General features: G+C 40.7%; 3 protein-coding genes across 3 annotated transcripts in view; 1 reads left to right on the top strand and 2 right to left on the bottom strand.

The window, feature by feature from the left end:
• Window positions 1-1385: 1385 nt before the first annotated feature.
• On the bottom strand, window positions 1386-8675 carry LOC109475795 (ankyrin repeat and MYND domain-containing protein 2-like). Its single transcript, XM_019776562.1, has 11 exons — window positions 8533-8675; window positions 7552-7616; window positions 7040-7178; window positions 6488-6586; window positions 6245-6319; window positions 4765-4850; window positions 4230-4438; window positions 3635-3770; window positions 2971-3099; window positions 2468-2606; window positions 1386-2145 (listed from the first exon to the last, which is right to left on the bottom strand). The coding sequence occupies exons 1-11, from the start codon at window positions 8594-8596 to the stop codon at window positions 1976-1978; spliced, it is 1311 nt and encodes a 436-aa protein (XP_019632121.1). The 5' UTR covers window positions 8597-8675; the 3' UTR covers window positions 1386-1975.
• Window positions 8676-9359: 684 nt separating this feature from the next.
• LOC109475797 (basic leucine zipper and W2 domain-containing protein 1-like) lies at window positions 9360-19934 on the top strand. Its single transcript, XM_019776565.1, has 14 exons — window positions 9360-9474; window positions 10549-10620; window positions 12513-12689; window positions 13368-13477; window positions 13609-13674; window positions 14016-14151; window positions 14972-15081; window positions 15518-15604; window positions 16141-16224; window positions 17383-17448; window positions 17735-17815; window positions 18288-18426; window positions 18961-19083; window positions 19632-19934. Exons 2-14 carry the CDS (start codon window positions 10560-10562, stop codon window positions 19655-19657), a joined length of 1266 nt encoding a protein of 421 aa, XP_019632124.1. The 5' UTR covers window positions 9360-9474; window positions 10549-10559; the 3' UTR covers window positions 19658-19934.
• Window positions 19935-20803: 869 nt separating this feature from the next.
• LOC109475799 (GATA zinc finger domain-containing protein 1-like) overlaps window positions 20804-22105 on the bottom strand; it is a 1842-nt gene continuing 540 nt past the window's right edge. The window contains exons 2-4 of the mRNA XM_019776567.1: window positions 21683-21742; window positions 21298-21478; window positions 20804-21072 (exon numbers count right to left, since the gene is read on the bottom strand). Coding sequence (XP_019632126.1) covers window positions 20882-21072; window positions 21298-21478; window positions 21683-21742 — 432 coding nt within the window. The 3' untranslated portion in view covers window positions 20804-20881. The remainder of the gene's footprint in view (window positions 21073-21297; window positions 21479-21682; window positions 21743-22105) is intronic.

Genomic DNA, 22105 nt, shown 5'->3' on the forward strand with positions numbered 1-22105 from the left:
TTAGACCCTGTTCATACCAGACTTACATTTAGCGGTTTCAACCGGTTTTTCAAAAACCGGTTTTTATTTAACCTGGTGTGAACGCAAATTAACCGGTTTTTAGGGGTTTAAATCCGATTTTGAAAAACCACCTCGGGAGGTGGTTTTTGAGGGGTTTTTGTGGGGTTTTTCCACCGAAAAACCTGGTCTGAACGCTAAGGGTTTATTGAACCGGTTTTTGCGTCATAATTCCAGGGTCACGGGGTCAGCATCCTGACCATGTGCGACCTGCAAGCTTTTTTGATTGCGTTGTTTTGACCAACTTGAGTTCGTTTCCACTGTTTTTCGGTGGAATCAGCGATGGAATCAGCATAAGCAACCTGGTCTGCGGACGAGACGCTCCTGATACTTAGGTTTGGAGAGCAGGAGTCGCCGAATTCGAAAAAGCTGGGGGGGGGGCGCGGAGGGCGTCTACCGGAAACAAAAATAGTTGGAGGAGGCTGATTTCTTGAAGATAAAGGATCAGTGCCGCAGTAAGGTAAAAAAAAAAAACTGAAGACGGCATACAAGTAAGAAGGCCAAGCACAACAATCGGAAGAGCGGGAGGAACGGTTATTCAAACTGCAGTCATGGCCGATTAATTGGATATTCACCGGACAGGATTTTTTCAAAACCGGTTATCAAAAGTCTGGTATGAACGCTAAGGGTTTTAGCCGGGTTTTTGAAAAACCGGTTGAAACCGCTAAATGTAAGTCTGGTATGAACAGGGTCTTAGCTATTCAACTGTAAATGCAATGTACAGTACATGAACACAATTCAACTGTAATTTGTCATAGGCAAAGCCTTTCATACTATTGCACAGTCAACTAAGACAGTGTAATTGCTGATTTTTACTGTTTTCATGTTCACTTCTGTGCCATGAACTTATCATTAACTTTATAAACTCAATATGCCTTTGCCCCTCCCTCCAGCTTGAACACCGTGAAGATTAGGTTCCATGAACATGTCCATTTTCCTTAGGCCATAAAGTTAAGTGAATAACAGTATAATAGTATTAGGATGCAGGGAATGAGGAAATCAAATCTATGCAGGAACATCAATGATAGCCTGGTAAGTGGTAACCATCTTATAAACTGATTCATGGGTTGAACTAGCACGTCGGCAGAACGTACTGCACTGCGTGAAACCCGTAATGTATTGTACATAGCACTTCTGCAGAACGTCTCATATAATGTTGTATTCGCACATATAAGGTTAACATCCCGCCTGTAGTTCTCAAATGTTGTGTTGGAAAAAATATCCTCTGCAACAGGCAAAATTCTGATGCAACAGTGACCAAACATCCAACAAAAACCGCGAAAATCCAGGGTTCTGCGCAGGCACAGTACGTTCTGCCGACGTGCTGGTTGAACTGCGCATTCGCAATATGATGCACTGTGGGTAATGTCAAAGATGAAGACTAGTGATCCAGAATTCATAAAAGAGTTTAGAATTTTTCCATAATGTGAATAGTTTCTCTACAAGTCTGGAAATTATTACCATGACCACCAATTTATAATAAACTAGAAAGATAACATTTGCAAAGCAAATGCATAAAAAAAGGTTTACCTTCACAATCACATGGTCTAGCCTAACAAACTATTGCTCTGTTTATTCTTACTCAAACACATACATAATATACTAGGGTGACCAGCCCCTACATCTCTGTAGGGACTGCAATTGCTACATAATGTCATCCATCACTACAGAGTGTCTGCTACAGCACCGGCTACCATGGTGACAACTGTTCTGGTCCAGGTCTTTGACCTTTTGTGTTTGGAGAAGAAGAAACAGAGCAAAAGATGTAATTTTCACACCTGATTTCCATCTGATTCGGAATCTGAACAAACCCATATTTTGTTTCCAGAATTGCCATTCGAATTCTTAATACTTTTTATCATATTTTATCATATATCAATCATTGCCATATACAATTTGTACATGTATCAAGCAGGTTTTATGTTTCTGTGACTTCCAGTTCTCCATCTGCTTCCACAATTTCTATGTTGATGTCTTCTTCATCTTGGGGCTCATTCCCAGAGTGGGCAGCACCGTTACTGATCTCTGTCCCAGAGTCTCCATCCCCAATTGTGCTAGTTTGGTGTTCAGTGTCTCCTCTCCCATTCACTGTAAATTGATGACAATGAGTGGACTTTAGAAATTAGAGAAAAGATTTTAGGACAATAAATAACAAAACATGAATACATACATAATACATACATCAGAAAGACTTGCTGAGTTCAAATTTTTACCTGCACTAATCTGCATATGCAGGTGGTATTTCATAATTGCTAGGGAATGTCAATACACATACACATACACAAACACTCACTCACACACACATACATAGTACACAGACACACACACATACATACACAAATCAAAGTTTGGAGACAACAAGAATGGCTCTAGTTGTACATGACTACATGTATTGTTTGAATGTCCTTACCTTCCTGCTCTTCTAGAGTTTGCTGTTTCATTTTCTCGGCCAGTTCCTGTTCCTTGAGGAACTCAGCCTTCAGTGTTGTACAGATTTTCTTATGAGTGAACCAGTGGAGCTTCTGACATGCCTGGCCACAGTACTTCACCTGGGGGGAGGGGGGCAAAAAATTATTTTGATCCAGTTTACTGGCTCTGGTAGTGACGCTACTGTACAGTATTACAGGTTCATTTAAAAATTTTCAAGCTCTTTTTGACAAGTAGCCTCTATCAGGATTTGGAAGCAGCTGGATGTGTACTAAAGTCAAAGGCATCTGATGCAATTTCAGGGCCGCAAGACAAAAAATATTCCGGAGGAAAAAATCAGTATGCTATGGGATAAGGTTGATTCCACTTACTACATTAAAAGAATGACATGAAAATTTATCTAGTCTTGATGCTCTTAGATTAAATGGATCCCTTTTACAGTTACATACAATCAAACATGGAGGAATCATAAGGAACTGTACAGACCTTTTTGCAAGCAGAACATTTTTTCTCAGCCTGCAGGTCCCCGCATGTGTAGCACTGGTTCTCTGCAGCTGCACTCTGGTGGCCGTTAATGGCAGACACCAGGATGGACAGGGCCGTGGGGTCATCACCCTGCAGGGCAGACACAAGAACAAGAACCGTTTCACTAGCTGTAGTTTTCCTACCAATATTATAGTTTTTGCAGCAGTTGTCTGTTAGTACCTACCTACATGTACCTATCTACCTCATCCCTTGAACTTTTCCTTTTCATGGAGCCAGCCATCTTCAAAATTTAAGACAGTTTTAAACTCATTTACAACAATATCAATACACTATTCAACACACTGAAGTAGAAAAATTTCACAGTCTGAGAAAAATTGAAGCCGCAAAATTTATTATACAGGTACAATACCACAAAAAAAATCATCATTACTGTACTACATTGAAAGAATGACTTTGAAAATTGACTGAAAATCCAGTTTTATTGTGCTAAAATTGCATTGGATGTCTTTAAACAATGCAGTTAGATGCAAAGGTTAGTCAGGTGTGACAGGTTGTTCAATGTAATCTAATCAGTAGCCGCTACACTATGTGCATGTGAAGCTGGTGTGTTATGCTGAAAGTTGGTTATACCAGCTACATGTGTGCAGATGTAGATAGTACGTACCACTGTGACTGGAGCCACGTTGTGTACTATCTGTTGTAGCAGTTCACTCTCGTGGTATGGGAAACTGCGTATCGACAAGCGCAGGAACTTTTCTTGGGCAACCGGGAAGCCGTCTTTCTCCCTGCCTTTCAAGAAACTAGAAGGAAATAAGAAAATAGTCACTTCAGAAGGGAGAAGGTGTCACAACAAAATTTACCATGCATTCTGTACAAGTGGACACTAACAGCAAAACTTGAGAAAAGAATACAGACAACAGAAATTCAAGGTCTCTGGAAGAGTCTAGGGACCACATACAGAGACCTGCATCTCAAATAATGAAGTATAAAACAAAGCATAGTAAAACTGAAGTGGCCTTGTGTCATGGCCAGTGCGAATAGCCAAAATCATCATGCATGCAACAGTCCAGGGAGATAGAAAGTGGGGTTGGCAACAGAAAAGATGGGAGGATAACATCAGAGAATCGACCAGCACGACACTAAATTAAAAGGAGCAAAAAAACTGGAAAGAGTTGATAAAACTGGTTGTCAGATGGTCGGTTAATAAGACTAAGGGATAGATGAAATGTCATGAGAGATGCCCACATTGTTCCACTCACTATTTCATCAGGTTTTGCAGGGTGTCATTCTTCTCCACCAGCCACTTGTTTGCCTCGCGCAGTACACAGCCCTGGTAGTGCACCTTCATGGCCATGACCTCATTGGTCTCCGACTGCTTCATGAACTTGGTACACAAGGTGTCCAGTAGCCGGGCGATGGTCACTAGCTCATCCTGGGACTCCGGGTTCTCTTGGACATGGAGGATGATCTGAAATGGAAAGATTGGACTCTAAAAAATGTATACATTCATTTTCATGGTAGATTTTGGCAGTGTGTTAAGTTTGGGGTTAAAACAATTCTAAAGTACAGTAGCAGAGCATTGAAAATTCAGAAAAATGTGCCTAAGTTGCATAAATATGGTGTCTAAAAATGGTATTTTCCAGCATGACGCATTTTGAAATTTGTCTCTTAAAATACAGGAAAAGGCTTTTCGCAGCCCTGGGTTGAAAACTGATACTTTGCTGCCAAGGACATAGTACACAGTTTGATGCAGCAGGAATGTTGGTGTGTATGTATGGAGCACAGATCCTCTACCTTCACAGGGTTGAGGTTGGACATGAGGATGAGTTTGTGCACACAGTCAGCCAGGTTGGGTGGTAACTTGGGCTCCTTTTCTACACCTAAGGAGAGACAAAAAACACCACAAACATTTATCCAGAACTTTTCAGTCATTCTGTTCCCAAACTAACCAATTATATCAAAACAAAGCCTCAAGAGAATTCCTTCAATGTCTTTTACATGCAGATAAAATGTATGTTAATCCAGAAGATAAAATGATCATACAAGAGAGACAAGGTAAGAAACTTTTAATAAAATCTTGGTAGGAAAAGACTTACAACTATTTATGCCATACCTAAGCTACAATAACTTTCAATACAGGTGTCACTAGTGATAACTACTGGTATCACACAGGGTTCTATTTAGTTATCACAATATTGGGCTTCCAATGTTCAATGGAATAATTTGAACGTGTGCCGCTTTCAAAAATTCGAATACCGGATTTGGACATTTGAATTGATGTTGTTAGAATTTTTCGTTTAAGGACACCAAATTTTGGCACGTTTTGCATTAAATGTCTGTTTTCTCAGGTAGGTATGACATAAATAAAATACAACACGGTGTATTCCGCATCACCCTCCCATAGGTTGGATTGCCCTCCGACATTGGGTGATCCTGACCTTGGGTGATATGGAATTCACTGTGTAGTATTCTTTGACCCTGTTCATACCAGACTTACATTTAGCGGTTTCAACCGGTTTTTCAAAAACCCGGCTAAAACCCTTAGCGTTAACGTTCATACCAGACTTTTGATAACCGGTTTTGAAAAAATCCTGTCCGGTGAATATCCAATCGGCCATGACTGCAGTTTGAATAACCGTTCCTCCCGCTCTTCCGATTGTTGTCCTTGGCCTTCTTACTTGTATGCCGTCTTCAGTTGTTTTTTTTACCTTACTGCGGCACTGATCCTTTATCTTCAAGAAATCAGCCTCCTCCAACATTTTTGTTTCGGTAGAGCCCTCGCCGCCCCCCCCCCGCCCGCTTTTTTTCGAATTCGGCGACTCCGGCTCTCCAAACCTAAGTATAAGGAGCGTCTCGTCCGCCGACCAGGTTGCATATGCTGATTCCATCGCAGAATGAAGAGGAACCATGGAAAAACAGTGGAAACGAACTCAAATTGGTCAAAACAACGCGATCAAAAAAGCTTGCAGGTCGCACACGGTCAGGATGCTGACCCCGTGACCCCGGAATTACGACGCAAAAACCGGTTCAATAAACCCTTAGCGTTCAGACCAGGTTTTTCGGTGGAAAAACCCCTCAAAAACCCCTCAAAAACCACCTCCCGAGGTGGTTTTTCAAAATCGGATTTAAACCCCTAAAAAACCGGTTAATTTGCGTTCACACCAGGTTAAATAAAAACCGGTTTTTTAAAAACCGGTTGAAACCGCTAAATATAAGTCTGGTATGAACAGGGTNGTAGTATTCTTTATGTACACGTGTAGGTTTGCCATCTCACCCTGTGGCTTGGTGTAGTAGTCCAAGTCGTCCCTGGAGAAGAAGTTGTTGATAAGACTGACAACTGCATGTTGTCCTGGAGGAGGTGAGAAAAGAAAAAAACGACAAGCTTAAACAGGATAGTGCAGATTGGTGCAGGTAAAACCTGTCTGGTTCAGATAATTTCCAGAGCAGGTATGCAAAAAAAGTAGATTTTGAGCCCTGATTGCACAGGTTTGACTGTATGAGGGAGGATGGGTCTTACCTACGAATGCTGCCATCTGTGATGCTGTCCTTCCCACGGTGTTGACGGCGCTCGTCCGCGCTCCAGCCTCCAACATCAACCTGGTCACCTCAAGGTTACCTGAGGTCGGGTCAAAGGTCAACAGCATGCTGTTAGGATCCATGAGTTAGACTCATCGACAAACTGTACATCAGAGCCTTACCATCGGCATGCTAAGGGCGGCTCGGAATGCAGTGTCTGATTTGTATATACATTGTACATGTGTCTGATTTGTGTATACATTGTACATGTGTCTGATTTGTGTATACATTGTACACGTATAATTATAAACTCATGACAATAAACAGACGATGGAGATGGTCAAGTCACATATGTCACATGCCATAAAAACATAACAAGAACAGCTATAAGATGGATGCCTCAGGTCAGGAGACCAAAGGAAACATGGTGAAGAACTATCGAACAAGAAGTGCGGAGCCATGGTTTCACTGACATGACAAGGCACCAAAGATGGCCAGATGGAAGGGCTGGCTGAGAAGAGGATTAGGTAAGTAGTAAAATAAACAAAACTACCTGACAGAGCAGCAAACATGAGTGCTGTGTAGCCATGCTCGTGCTGGTTGGAGTTGACATCCGCTCCATTTTTCAGCAGGAACTGACAGATCTCTGTCTGTGCCTTGTAGGCTGCATGTTGCAGTGGAGTCATTCCATTCTGCAATACAATTGACAGTACATACATTGAGTACCAGAATTAAAAATTTATCTGGCATACCAAACACCCCCTACAGAGCCTTTAGCTTGTTGTGACAATGTACAAGTTCACAAGTACAAACCGTTTGGGCTCTGGAATATTTCAGCCCGAATTGTGTCAACATGTACAAACATGTCTGACTTCTGGTGAATACAAAAATGTGTGGCTATATGTACATGTACATACATACATGTCAACTACTCTCCGAGCAGAGATTTTGTCTGGGGCTTTTTTCTTTGAAAACACAGAATCATAGAAAAGGCCACAACAAAATTAAAGTAAGGTTTTCTTTTCATTTTTTTATGTACATTTTCTTCACTCTGATCATACTCACCTCATCTAGACAGTCCACTCTCACATTGTTCTTGCTCAGCAAAGTCTTCACTTGACTGATGTCTCCTGTAGTGTAAAACATGTTCAGACCAGCTGGTCTTTATACTGCCATTTAAGAGTAATGGGACCCTGATCTAGAGTAAAGTGCATCTGACATGTTACACCATGTAATGCATTCTGCTAAGAGGATGGTCTCTGACATAGCCCAGGGACAGAGTAATGTGTAAAACAAAGATAGGCAATTTAGGCAATTTGAACTTGTAATGGTGAGGCACCTAGGGTGCGTAGATGCGCAAATCAATTTGACACTTAGGGGTTGCATGCACCATAACTAGTACAAATTTTCAGGAATACATGTGATCCTAGGATTGTGTGTTTCGTAAAATATTCATATAAATTCCATAAAATTTGTATGAATGCTGTAAAATCCATATTAATTCTTTGCCACCCCTGATATAACTATTATGTATTTTACACAATACAAATGTGGATCCAAAGTTGTCACAGGATCTTCCTTTATAATAAATAATCTGGGTTTTCCATAATTTGTTGATGCAAATTATCCTTTTCTGCTTTTATCTAAACATGGAGGTAGAAGTTTTTTTTTTTCTACCTCCATGATCTAAGTCAAGAATGTTCTAGAGTTTTGAGGATAATGGGGGAAGGGCAATAATCTTTTAATTTTCTCCACGGAAACAGTTGATATCAGCACAAGTGTTAAGAAAACAAGCTCTTTCCTAAAGATTAAGTCTTAACATTCAATAAAGGAAGTTCAAAATCTCCTTGATTCAACTATGGTCATCACAGTTAGTAGACTAAGATTATGGAACATCCCCACAAATTTGGTCAGCTTAGTCAGGTGGCTCGCATCTTTAAGCCCCGGTTATTAAAAAACGCGGTCACCAAATGAAGTAAAACTACGTCAGCTGCACTAACATTCCTTTATCAAACGATTGATACTACAGTTGTTGATTTATCTCACCTGCGTTCACCTGCGCGATCAAATCTTTCTCGTCGTCGTTTAAATCTCCCTTCTTCGGCGCCATATTGGATATGTTTAGCGAAAGGGCATATGGGGTAATCAAGGGTCAAAAGGCGGTTCCAAGGACACCGGTTCTGAAGCTCTGGCATCTGGTAAAAGGGTCTATTGGGGGTAAATATAATTTAACGTTTTTGATACATTGTAAATAGCACGTTTCTGATAGCAGGTTTCTGATAATAGCAGGACGTGCTGTGTCTGTTTGAGTAACATGTATTGGGGGAAAGCACAAACAGAAACTGAAGGGAAAGACATTTGTATGTGTAAATAACCCCCCCCCCCACTGATAATTAAACGACCTTGGCCTATCTTTTAGCTTTGATATTAAACCTTGGTGCGAAAGGAACTTCAAAACAACGGATATTAAAGGCAAACCAGAAAACCCCTAGTACATCCCTTCGCATAACACATGTTGTGTTCACATGGGACACAAATCAGCTGCCAGTCACCTCCCAACGCGAACTGGCGATTATGAAAGTTAAAGCAATTTTAAACACAAAGGGAGGTTTAAAATGAGAAAAACCTCCTTGGCAGAACCGTAAGGATAATGGAAAAAGAAAGGAGGATATTTAAAGTTATAAACACAGAAAATAGAGTGATTGATAAATTTAAAAGATATGAAGAAGAAAAATTCGTGAAATTCAATCAAACAAACAGTGAAGAATTGCAGTTGTATTTTTTTCTTCACTTTTATTTATTGAATTTATTTCTTTACCTAGACTAGAGATTTATAATCTTGGGACAGGAATTCACCCTAGTCAGTGATGGACTTCACTAGAAATTTCCCATGGTGCAGTAGTATTTTCCCGCTTCGTGCCGTGTGCAAAACGTTAGTCACGTTTAGTCCAGGTTTGTCATAGTTTGTGTGACAAAGAAGAAACACTGGTAAGTCTGGGTCGAAATTCCTTGAAATATTCACATTTTTACCCCCAGCACAAAGGTTTAACGTGTTCCTCTCAAAGTAGGTGTTGTAATAATTTTCTCGGTGGGCCAGCATTTTATTTTGGTGGGTAAAATCGGTCGATATCTTGGCGAGTCGAACGGCAAGCATGCGTTTAGCCGGAAGTCTTTTTTTCCGCGCGCCTGTAGTTACAGATACTGCTTGGAAAAATGAATGAACTCTGTTAGCCTGGAGGTAGAAACTTTGTTGTAAGAAAGAAGAATGTGAAGAAGGTATCTTCTGGAAAAGAAGATGTGAGCGGTTAGCAAAATGCTACTCTTTTTGTCGTGCAAGACGATGCCGCACTAGCAGCTTGTGGTGGCTAGCTCCATTTTTTTTTTCGTGACTGTTTCATTGTAAACAAATTCGCAAATTTTCTAATTTTCCACTCAATTCCCTTTCTTTGTTTGCCGATATGGAATCTTAAATTGTATCTTTTGGTTGTTTTGATTGAAGCTAAAAAGTTTCTCAGTTGAAAAATTCAAGCCAAGCATGAGGCCAAGCCAAATGATTTTTGAATGGGGGAGGGTGGCGGTATGAGAGACGCATCTAGAAATAAAATAATAAATTTATCGGCCGAATATCCCAAGTTCTTTCTCCAAATCTTAGTTTTATAGAAAGGAAATATTGAAGATCCAAATCTGTATTGATACGTCATCTTAAGGACGACTTTCCTAGTTATTTAAGCCTGAAGTTTTGATTGAGTTTTCTATCTTATCTAACATGTGAACACAAGCAAATGCTATTAACGTTATATAAGTAAATCATTTTTTGCTATTCAGAACATTTAAGCAAAGGAATGAATTACAGTTAACGTCTTTTCTAAGAAGATATGTAAATTTCTCAAAAGAAAAGTAAATTTCTCACCGTATTCTCAAGTCAAGGTATTCTCAAGGTAAGAAATGTCAGAAATTTAAGATTGTTAATAAAAATTATTAAATGGTTGTCAGCAGTTACTTGTGAGACCCTCCTATTACAGTGTAGTTGCATGTATGACAGCTGTCCATTTGTTCTTGCAGCAAGAATTTTTATGAGTCAGAAGCAGCCCAAGCCAACGCTCGGCGGTCAAAAGATCCGGACCAGAAAACGGGGTAGGTACACATGGCAGGCGGGTTTCTCACCAGTATTTTCTCACTGTGTAGGGTTTAGGTACAGAAGGACAACTAACTTTCCATGGTGCAAACTTTGCATCAAGCCTCAAAGACATGACCTCACATTAGGGAGTCTGGTGTTCTCATATTATGAGCCATATCCCTCTGCTGCTTTTGTCAAAGATTTATGTAGGGTCAAAAGGTTCTTCCCAGGAAGTTCCCCTACGCAAGGGGCTCCTAAACTCAAATAGTCTGGTTAGAAATATGATGGTAACAGAATTAAGGGCTTATTATTAAACTGCACTAGATGGGTGGTCAGATTGGTGTTCTAGTTGTTACCAGGGCACATGTACAGTGTCTGTCAGTGTGCCTGACTTCAGTCCCTATTGAAGCTGGGTTTGTGCGATGTGCCAGAGAACAGTGCATGTTGTACTGCCTGGTGCCCCCCTCCCCCTGGATCACCAGGCTATCAAAACATGCTACAGTTTTAGAACTTTGGAGATTGGAGTCTTTCAAAGTCAAACATCTTGGGGAAAAAGGATATGGAAAGAGATTTGCAGTGCTAGTCATCATTGATCTAGTTAAGAGGATTTTTAAATCTTTGTAAAAGAAGCGGGGTACATGGTTTGAAATGTGCAGTTGCGTCACGCAACTACATTTTACTTGGCGCAAACCATTTCTAAACTCAAGTAGTACGATTTTGTGGTACAGACATTGCCTTTCCCCAGCTGAGATTAAAGCTTACAGGGCAACCTGAAATATTGATGTGCAACCCCACCCTTTTTGCTCAGAGAAAAAAGGATTTCTTATCCCGATTAACTTTTTTTTTGCTTGGAAAATGGTTTCAGAATCAAATAAACAATTACACACTGGCCTTGGTCTTCATCATGCAAAGATAATGTACTATTGAAGCATTGTAAAATGCTTAAAGCTGTAATACATGTAGAAGTTTTGAATAAAGCATTTTGAAGCCTGGCTTTATCTTTGTACATGGAAATATAAATGTGTTAAAACTAGCATTAAACCAGATAGTGAGTGAGTGAGTGAGTGAGTGAGTGAGTGAGTGAGTGAGTGAGTGAGTGAGTGAGTGAGTGAGTGAGTGAGTGAGTGAGTGAGTGAGTGAGTGAGTGAGTGAGTGAGTGAGTGAGTGATTAATACATGTAATACAATGTACAAGGAGAATAGCAATGTGGTGGCAAATTGTACAAAAACAAAACCATGAAAAGTTTCAGTGTTTACAGTAGAGTCTAAAATGGAGCCTATGTGTTGTTCTGGTACAGAGGGAATAAAGCAATGTCAGTGTAACCTTGGCTGGTTACATTAGTGGCCTGCCTGGATCCCCAGAGTGGGTTTTAATGGCTGGGTGCATTAGGGGAAGCTGCTCTTGTTCTCATCTCTTTATGTACTAATAGGGACAGATCATTGCTAATTGTGTAAGGGGCAGGATAACTCTATGCCCATGAAAATAGTCACTCAACCAAGTGATTTTGAAAACTGTCAGACAGTAGCATCCACTACTTTTTGCCAGATAAAACTAGCCAAATACTTTATTACATGTTCTACAATATCATATGATTCATAATAATGGGGCTTTTATTATCCTGATCAGCAGGTTTGTATATTCTTCAATCAAGCAATCAATCAAAATAAATGGTTTATTGTTCAACAGACCTGGCAGCACTACTTGTAGGATGAATTGCACCCATTGTTACCTCATTTCATGTGCAACTGTGATACTGCAATAAAAAGCATTAAATCATTGGTACTGGCGTTAAAGAATATTGGATGGACACATTTGAAGAAAAACATGGATGATGTAAAAAGGCGTTCGACCAGACACACAAACAATATTTCAAACAAACTAACACATTCTGTTTGTTGTCTTTTTGCAGATGAAAAAAAGACATTTGAGCCTACAGCCTTTCGGGACGAGATTGTGCAAGGTCTTAATGAACAGGGCAACGACCTGGAGGCCATCTCCCGTTATTTAGACAAGCAGGGCAGTCGCCTTGACTACCGGCGCTATGCAGAGACCCTGCTCGATATCCTGATTGCTGGGGGCATGCTAGGTCTGTTACAGTCTAGTTAAAACTCTCTTCTACTACATGTAGTATGATTTTGTTAACAACTGTGATTGTGAATTTTTGTACAGACTTTTTCTTGTGTTGGCAAGATTGGTAAGTTACTTGGAGGCAAAAGTTCCTTCATGTATTATGTAACATTGTTGCACCAAAAACTAATTATAAATGTTTTAATTGAAAAAAATCTGTGTGATTTAAATTTTCTGCCACTTTTCATCATATTTGTGCAGCTATCTCACATTTCTGACTTTTATGGTTGGCACTAAATGTTTAAAATGTTTTTCCCCGATGAAGTTGTACATTACTAAGTTACAAGAACTTTGACTGCAAAAGATTTTTTCTAGAGAGTGAAATGCAAATGTCAGCCAGACCTGGTCCCCTGTACTGGACCTTGTTCCTTGACTGCCTTGCTAGAGTCAGAGTTGGACAACTTGGGTGTAACCACATCAGTTGGGTACATCTATATACACCAACTAACACTGGACGCAACGTGTAGTGCAATTGGTCGAAAAATATTTTACCACAGCACCAATGCATGAAGTATTAATTGTAGTAAACTATTTATTTATGATATATATGAATTAGTATAGAATAGTGTTGAGAATAGGGAAATGTCCAAAGGGAAAATTTAATTTCTTCACGTTGACATGTGTTTCACTATTGTAGCTCCTGGCGGATCGCTGATTGAAGATGCCGACAAGACAAAGCCATGCCGCGTGGACGTGTGTGTGTTTACCACACCGGACGATGTGGCCGCCATGCGTACACAGGCCGAGGTCAGTCTGTACACGTTTATATGATCGTTCTAATTAACGTTAATGATTAATTTCAAAGCACAGTTAACTAAAAGAAGTAACGCGCTGTTGTGTATCTTAATGTAAACAAATGTTTATTCCTTTTTTTTAAGGTTTTTAACAAGCTGATCCGGCGCTACAAGTACCTGGAGAAGAGTTTTGAGGATGAGATGAAGAAGGTATGTAGTGTGATATCCAACTCTTTCTAAAAACCGGAAAATATTATATCGAATTACTCCTACTTTCCCCTGTGTTTATGTAGTATACCTTGTCTGTGCATTATTCCATTTCAGTTTATTCAGGAGGATAGCAGGAAAGTTAATCTGTGTTGGTACAAGTCATTATGAAATAAAGACTACCGGGGTAAACTTTTCTTCTAACACTGGAATGAATTGGGACTTACTCAAAATTTTTGGCTGACTCCTTCAACCTTGTTCACAGCATTCTAGTGTTGGAAGGAAAGTTTAGTCTTCATTTCATAAACCAGGGGGATGCTAACATTTTGCTCTCCCCCTGGCAGGTCCTAATTTTCCTGAAAGGTTTCAGCGACGAGGAACGCGCTCGTCTGGCGACGTTCACGGCCGTGCTGCTCGCGAACCAGCAGGTCACGGCCAACATTCTCCCCAGCCTGTTCCACGAGAACCTGGTCAAGGAAGGTCAGTGTCCAGTCGTCACAGGGTTCCAAATACAGTACGACCACCCAGGGGACCAGGGAAAAGTGGTCTTCCTAGACAAGTGGTCTTCTTATACACAAACCATGACAAGAAGACTAGGCAGAGAACAAAATCACAGCAAAATTGCCACCCATTTTACAACAGACTGTCAAACTGATCCAAAGTGCCCAGCCAGGTGGTCTTTGCGCAATTTTACATTTCACAAAGACTGCCATGCTGTTGAGATCAATTGCAAACTGGCAGATTCCATCAAGATTTTTCGTTATCATAAAAAAGTGTTTGCCTATGATGACCACTTGATGACAGCAGAGATTGGGCCGTGTGTGGTCCCAAATAAAGTGGACACTATTACGTTGGACAAGTGGTGTGCCTAGTAAAGTCCCTTAATGCTTATGTCTATTCGAAAAGAATCGTGACCGAAAAAAGTGGTCGTTATGGATAGGTGACTGGCTTATATAGGTGGTTGCTTGGGTAAGGTGGATGATTTAATGTATCCAGTCTTGAAGTAAAGTACAATGGAAAATCGCATGTACTTAGGCAGAAATTTCAGTCCTCTTTTCTGGGATTGCTTGTTGCAGGCCTTTAATGCGTGATGTTGTGATCAGGAATGATGATGACAAACCTCTTGGATGACCATGAAAAACGTTTGAGAATATCTGACCTGTCAAACACACGCATTTCATCCTGCCAAAGCAAGCAAACTAAAAATTTAATTTTTTCTCAACAAGACTGGTGGAAGTGAAATGCTCTATTAGTCATCTGTCGCTTTGTTTATTTGTTTTTTTCTGCTTTGTTCTTGCAGGGATCGGTCTTGACTTTGCTACCGCTGTGTTCAAGACGTGGCTGTCTGAGAAGGATGTCAATCATCTGATCTCCTGTCTGCGTCGCGCCAACATTGAACAGCGACTGCCGGTCTGTGGGCCCTCTGCTTTATATTTTATTTATTTACCAGTTCAGTTGAAAGTGGTGACGGTCACGGCAGTGCAGATTTCAGAACATAGATATAGTTCAGCTGGGCTCCCTTTTTCATTCTACATGCCCTCAAAGCAAAAGCCTTGTTCTTGAAGCTACATGTAAGGTGTTCTCAAAATTACATGTAAATGTTATGAAAGTTTGTGAAAAATTTCTGTTCAGTGTTTATACCTCCAGTTTAAGCCCAGCATGAATATGATTTTATGAAGTTTGACCAGGAGTTATTGCTAAAAATTCTGTAAAAAAAAACTTCTGTTCCCTGGTTTTACATTTTTGTGGTACTACAATGTGTCCGTTATAATTTGCCATGCCTTGTTTCTTTTATATTTGAAAAAAAAGTTTGACTAAATTCTGTATGTTTTCCCTGCACCTGTAGGAGCTGTTCCCGGCTAACAAACGTTCTCAGGAGCACCTGGAGTCCCATTTCCGTGCAGCTGGTCTCGGGCCAGTCGCTGATTTCCAGGTGCAGCCATCTGTTTAAACTTCAATAGCTGTTTGATGTGTCTGTGTGTGTGTGTGTGTGTGTGTGTGTGTGTGTGTGTGTGAATTTTGTTTGTATGTGTTGCTGCGATTCCCCACAAATACATGGAAATTTGCCATACAGCCAAGCCTGAAGTTGTAAATTTTTCAGATATGGCCACTCCATCTTACTAATCTGTAGCATTTATGAAGATTCCCTGGCAATTACTATGACTTGGTCAGTCAGAAATTCCTTGTACTGTCCTTTGGAAGAATTGCAAGTGTTGTTGCCAGCAGGTCCTGGTTCCTACCAGGTTCCCTCCTTTCTCACTTGCTAGAGGAACTCGGGGTTGTTTGAGGCTGTGTCTTGTACCGAGAGGGCACAGTCATAGATTCCCTGAACAAGTGTTTCAACAGAATGTTGGCAGAACACACTGCACCTGTGCTAAACCACATTCCTGTTGGATGTTTGGTCAATGGTCCAACACAACATTTGAAAATAATGTGTCAGTAACAACATGTTTATTTGTTTGCTTACAGAAGGGACAACAGAATGTGGCGTACAAGAAGGAGCTGCAAAAGAAACTGGCCGACATGATTTCCTCTGAAGACGATGTGAAGGAGGTAAACATAAACAAACATACAAACTTACATAGTAAACAGCTGAACTTTAAGGGCTCAAAGCAACACCTGCACATGCATGTTAGTGCAGACAAATTGTATCTGTCCGTGCACTATCTATATAAACAATGTGTGGATTTTTTAATCAATGTCATGACTGTTCCTACCTGAGAAATGTCAAGTAGATACAGTTGATAACAAGATTATTTATTTGCCTTATGACTTCATTGATTTCTTTATCTGAAAAGTTGTTTTGGTCAGTACAGATCTTGATTAACTTCACTGCTTTTTATCATGTTTTGCATGACTTTTAATAACTATTAGCTTACAAATGGGAAGTTAAAACCAGTACTGTAAATTGTAATGCAATGTTTTCCAAAGTTGGGAAATCTTGTAGGGTTGACCTATCTCCACCAAATGTCATATGTACTATTGGGAGGCTGGCCCATACTTGTTAGATTCCTCACCCTGTCTATCCTGTACTGTACTGTGCTGTTCACACCTGTTCCTTGTTACATTGATGTTTGTATCTCTGCAAGCTGGCCAATGGCATTCCTGCTGTGAGTATCTGTAGTTCCTTCCTCCCTTTAAAGGCATCCAAAGTGATTTCAGGGCAGTAAAATTTCATTGTCAAAGTCATTTTCCTGGTCATTATTTTAATGTAGTAAGTTGAATTTGTGAGTAAAAATGGGACGTCACTGATGGAAAATGTTTTTTTCATATTGAATGCTGGTTCTTAGTGGTACCAAGAAGTAAAGAGAATCCTCACATAGCTTGTGTCAGCGCTATTTTAAATGTTTCAAGTATGGAATGATGAAAATGGAAATGTTTTGAAAGAAATGGCGTTAAATGTCAATTTCAGACAGTTTTTCCTCATCCAGAATGTGTTACTTTTTGCCACCCTGAAATTGCATGGATGCCTTTAAACTAACAACCTGCCAGCTGAGCAACAAATGGCTAAAATGGGGATTTGGAAAAAGCCTTTAAAAAGTTCACAGATGTCTCGGTGGACTTCCAGTGAGAGCGCAGTGATCCAATGGTCTTTCAATGGTTTTCAAAAAGTCTTCCGCTAATGTTTCCATGATCTGGAAGGTCATGGATGAACAGACACCTTGGTAACTTAAAGTGTTGATGTGCATATGATCATGTTGTCCTGTACAGATTGTTGTCTACGTGAAGGATTACATGAAGAAGAACGAGCTGGCAGAGCAGGAGGTGGTGGTGCTGGTGAGTTGCTGACAAGCAATTTTGACATTGTTTTTCAGAAAACTCTGATGCAGAAAATAGGCTTGATAATTGCATTTTGAAATAGTTTTTGAGAAAACAGTAATGCAGAATATAGCCAAGATAGTTAAATGTAAGGAAGTGTGTGTTACAACTACATTTCTTGGTGTTTTTGGTTCAAAGATGATGTTTTAGGTGTTAAACCGGTCTGAGCTGTTATTGTAAGGAAATGATAAAATAAGTCGAGCTGATATTTTTGTAAATTTTGTGATTTTTCCTCCAATCCCAGGTGTGGAACTCTGTCATGAAGTCTGTGGAGTGGAACAAGAAGGAGGATCTGGTGGCAGAACAGGCCATCCGGCTCCTGAAGGTGGGGATACTGTCTGGTAGTACTTGTTATTGACAGTCATTGTCTGTGCTGCTTCAAGTAATATCTTGCCATGTCCTCTGTGACTGTGTATGTGTTTGTGTGTATTATACAAGTATATGCAAGTTATGGCAAAGTGCTCACTGTTAGAGAATGAGGAGAGTGCTATATTGAAATATATAGTGAATGAAATGATAGGACGGAGATCCCGTGTTTGGGTGAGAGCCACACCTTTTCAAAAAAGAGTAGGGGCATGCCCCGGTGTGACAGTCCTGATATTACTAACTGGAAGTTGCTGATTCACTACAAATCGCCTGGATGGAGACCTGACGAACCCCCGTCTCGTACTAGCCACATGGTGATGTAGATCATTCCCCTGACGGAGACCTGTATTTCTGCTTTGGTCCTGTGTGTGAGTGTCCATGCTTGCAGTTTCATCTTGTGATCATATCTAACCTCCTTCCCCCCCCCCCAGGCCTACGCCCCCCTGCTGGCAGCCTTCACCACCCAGGGGCGCTCGGAGCTGGACCTTCTGGTCAAGATACAGAACTACTGCTACGACAACATCCAGTTCATGAAGGTGTTCAACAAAATACTCGTCCTCTTTTACAAAGGTGAGCAGAATTTCAGCTGCACAACTGTCATTAGGTTGTTGCTTGGCATAAGAAGAATAATTTATCAGGTTGGTGAATGACTGATTAGCAAAGTTCCTTATTCACAACCACTTATTTAACAAGAGCTGATGTTTATATGACTGTCTGTCATCTTCATGTGTGAAAAATTGAAGAAATGCAACATATATTACATGTAGACATTAATTCTACATTTTGTCTTTACCCAGATTTTGCAGTGCCAGTGAAATGTTTGTTTACCATAGGACAGACACCTTTGATGCTACATGGCGCAAACAATGCTCTTCTTTCATATCTCATCTTTACAACTCCTCAAATAACATCATCCAATCTGTTCTCAAATCCGATGTAATTTTCTGCAACAGATTCTTCCGAGTCTGTCTGTACTCAGTCATATTTTTAACTGTTACTGTGTGCATTTCTATTTCTATGCATTCTTTTATATGGGCCATGGATGCCTGAAATAAAGAATAAATAAAAAAGTATTTAACACAACACTGTTGTTTGTTGTTTCAGCGGATGTTTTGAGTGAGGACGCCATTCTGAAGTGGCACAAGGACGGCCACTCCTCCAAAGGCAGGTCTGTGTTCCTGGAGCAGACCAAGCAGTTAGTGGAGTGGCTCCAGAGCGCAGAGGAAGGTGGGTTGAGTTAGCATGCTGTCATAAGAACATACTGCAAAACCCAGGTTTTTCGCTGGATGTTTGGTCAATGTTGCATCACAATTTTGCCGGTTGTAGATATCTTTTCTTCCGCATTTGAAAACTAGAGACGTGATGCTCCCTTCACTGCATGAATAGTAAGACCTGAAACAAGACATTCTGCCGGAGTGTCCTTAAGAAGAACTGCAAGTGTTGTTGCCAGCAGGTCCTGGTTCCTACCAGGTTCCCTCCTTTCTCACTTGCTAGAGGAACTTGGGGTTGTTTGAGGCTGTGTCTTGTACCGAGAGGGCACAGTCATAGATTCCCTGAACATATGTTTCCAAGGCATAAAATTTGAGAATGAAACATTAAAAATTTATGACGAAGAGGGTGTTTCTAACTGATAAGGGAAATAATTATGGTATAGAAAACAGCCATCATCTGTCATTTACTGTTACATAATTTTGAATACAGAGGAATTCTAATGGATGTTAAATTTGCTTCATGTTCCTTCAAAATGTAACTCTTGTTCTGTTTTTACCCCGCAGAATCAGAGGAGGAAGACGAAGACTAAAGCCCACCTAGTGTAACCCAGCACACCTGTAGAACCTGGGTCCACCTGTTTTACCTGGGCACACCTGTCTGTCCACCTGGACACGCTTGTCTGTCCAGCTGTCTTGGTGCTCCATGTGCAGTAGTGTGGGTGTACGGGGGGGATTTTAAAGACTCAGTGGGTTAAGGGGGGTGTAATAATTTCAATTTTGTTCACTTGTCCATTGTCTTAATTAATGGTCTCCCCAGTATTTGTGAAGACGTGGAAGACATATAATAAAGATATGCACACTGCCTTAGTTTCTGTTGTTTTATCTGCCTTGTTAGTACAGGTTAGTGTATCTGTATCAATATAGCCGGTATAACCACCCTTCGGCATAACACACCAGCTTCACAGGCATGCAGCGCGGCAGCAGCTAGCTATATCACACCGAACGACCTGTTACACTCAATCTTTGCACATTTAATTGCAGGAGCTGTTTAAAGCTTTCTAGTGATGATGCCCCAACTGTGCTTGGTGGCAACGAGTTCCAGTCTACGATAGGAAATACAAGTTTTTGAACACCTCAATTCCTGGTTGATAACTCTGATATTTGAAGGCATGACTGTTTCTAGTTCTTTTCTGGGCTGGTATGAGATACTTAGTGGTTGGTATGTCCACCAGTTTATTAGTCATTTTGTACATCATGCACAGTCTGGACATTCTTCGTCTGTCTTCCAGCGACCCCCAAAGGTGTCTTTTCATTTGTTACACTAGCACCCCTTTCATAGCGTGGTGCTTAATCAAGTACAGGTACTGTAGGTGGTGTATATTATCATAGTAAGTACATGTAAAGACTACCCCTGAGGACAAATCGGTCTGTACTAAACCACACATCACTAAATTCTGCAAATCATGTCTGAAACTTTAAGATGATAACTTCATCAAATAACTAAAGGGGTATCTTAACCAGAAAGAACAATTTCTTTCTTCCTACCATTTTCAACTTTAAACTACTTTGAATCAAAGATAATGACGTTAATCAAGTATTGAAGTATCCCAGTCAACTTGTGGCTTGCAGGACATGGAATTGCAAACTTCTAGAGCCATGTTGTTGTATGTGATAATGTCCTTCTACATTCACCTATACTGTAGGAAAATATGACTAACAAGACCACCACAACAATAAAATTTACGAGAATCCTCTTTATTGTATTTACAGCAGGTAATGAGTTATCTATATATACAACAAGATCCAGCTCCCTGTCAGGACTCTCCTCCAAATATCTCTGCTGTGCTGGGCGGCTGTTTGGGTGCCACACAGGCAGACACGTAGTTTGTCTCAGGACGGGAGGGAATGGTGGGGTGCGGGGACTTCTTCGTCTTAAAGTACTCTGACGGGGCGTGGCAGACAAACTCCACACAGTCCATCAGGCGGGGAAGCTCCTCCTCTGGACCTGGAAAAAAGATGAAATAGGAAATCAAAGACCTCACACCTCTCTGTGGAATATGTAGAGTATTTGTGAATATCTTTTGAGGAAGCAGTATGTACCATTTTTAAAAGTCTTTGAATTGAGTTGGATGTGGATCGAACTCTCTGTCCCTTAGGAAAGTTTTCCTCTATGCAGAAAAAGGTATTTCAAGCCCTGCCTTAAAACTTACTACTGAAGGTGGTGACTAACCGAGGATGTATGTAGCAGGGTCAAAGTGGTCCCGGGGGCTGGCCTGGGTGGGTAACAACCAGGTGATGACCACACTCTTCTCACAGTACTGGTCCTGCATGAAACCCTTGATCTGTGCATAGTAGATCCCTCCATCATGGTCCATAAGGGACACTATGTCTCCCATCTGGTAGTAGATGCCCTGTCAACAATAACAAAGAGGATGGGAAGTGTAAACAGCAGCAAGCAGGATTGTAAACAACAACATTGTACAAAAGTGATAATGTCATGTGCACACGAGGAACAAATGCAGCATTACCAGTACTTTATTGCAGTGTGTAGTATCTATTTCTAATACTACCCAAGACCAGCTAATGAAAATCATCACATAACTGTTGTATCTCACCTTGTAGAAAAAGCATTCACTGGTCACTATGGTGGATACTGCTGCTGGGGCCTTCAGTGGCTGTAGGGGGGAACAACGTTTCAGAGTTACTGTAAACTCATTTATTTTCATGGGGGCTTAATTTTGCAGTAGAGGGGGATATGTTTTTGCTATCTTTTAAGTTTGTGTTTGAAACGGTTTTGTAGTACAGTGGAAGATTATAACGTTATAATGAGATGTCAGATCAGTAGAAAAGAATGAAAGTACTCGCACTAGCCCACTACTAAGGTGGGGAGGGCGGTAGAACGTACTTGCACTAGCCTACGTCTACGTTGGGGAGGGGGCAGAAATTATGTACTCTCACTAGCCCACTACTAAGGTGGGGAGGGGGGTAACAAGTACTTGCACTTAGCCTACTTACTACGGGGAGGGGGATTAGAAAGT

The sequence above is a fragment of the Branchiostoma belcheri genome, unplaced genomic scaffold (assembly GCF_001625305.1).
Source record: "Branchiostoma belcheri isolate BF01 breed outbred unplaced genomic scaffold, Haploidv18h27 scaffold35, whole genome shotgun sequence".
Lineage (NCBI taxonomy): Eukaryota > Metazoa > Chordata > Leptocardii > Amphioxiformes > Branchiostomatidae > Branchiostoma > Branchiostoma belcheri.

Bases quoted from the DNA above. Each gene is read 5' to 3' on its own strand.
- LOC109475795 (XM_019776562.1), bottom strand. From the start codon at position 8,596: ATGGCGCCGAAGAAGGGAGATTTAAACGACGACGAGAAAGATTTGATC. The intron at 3,771-4,229 runs GTGAGTGGAACA...ATTTCCTTCTAG, and splicing joins CTGCAAAACCTGATGAAATA to TTTCTTGAAAGGCAGGGAGA. The intron at 2,146-2,467 runs GTAAGGACATTC...ATCAATTTACAG, and splicing joins AACTCTAGAAGAGCAGGAAG to TGAATGGGAGAGGAGACACT.
- LOC109475797 (XM_019776565.1), top strand. From the start codon at position 10,560: ATGAGTCAGAAGCAGCCCAAGCCAACGCTCGGCGGTCAAAAGATCCGG. The intron at 13,675-14,015 runs GTATGTAGTGTG...TCCCCCTGGCAG, and splicing joins TTGAGGATGAGATGAAGAAG to GTCCTAATTTTCCTGAAAGG. The intron at 19,084-19,631 runs GTGGGTTGAGTT...TTTACCCCGCAG, and splicing joins GCTCCAGAGCGCAGAGGAAG to AATCAGAGGAGGAAGACGAA.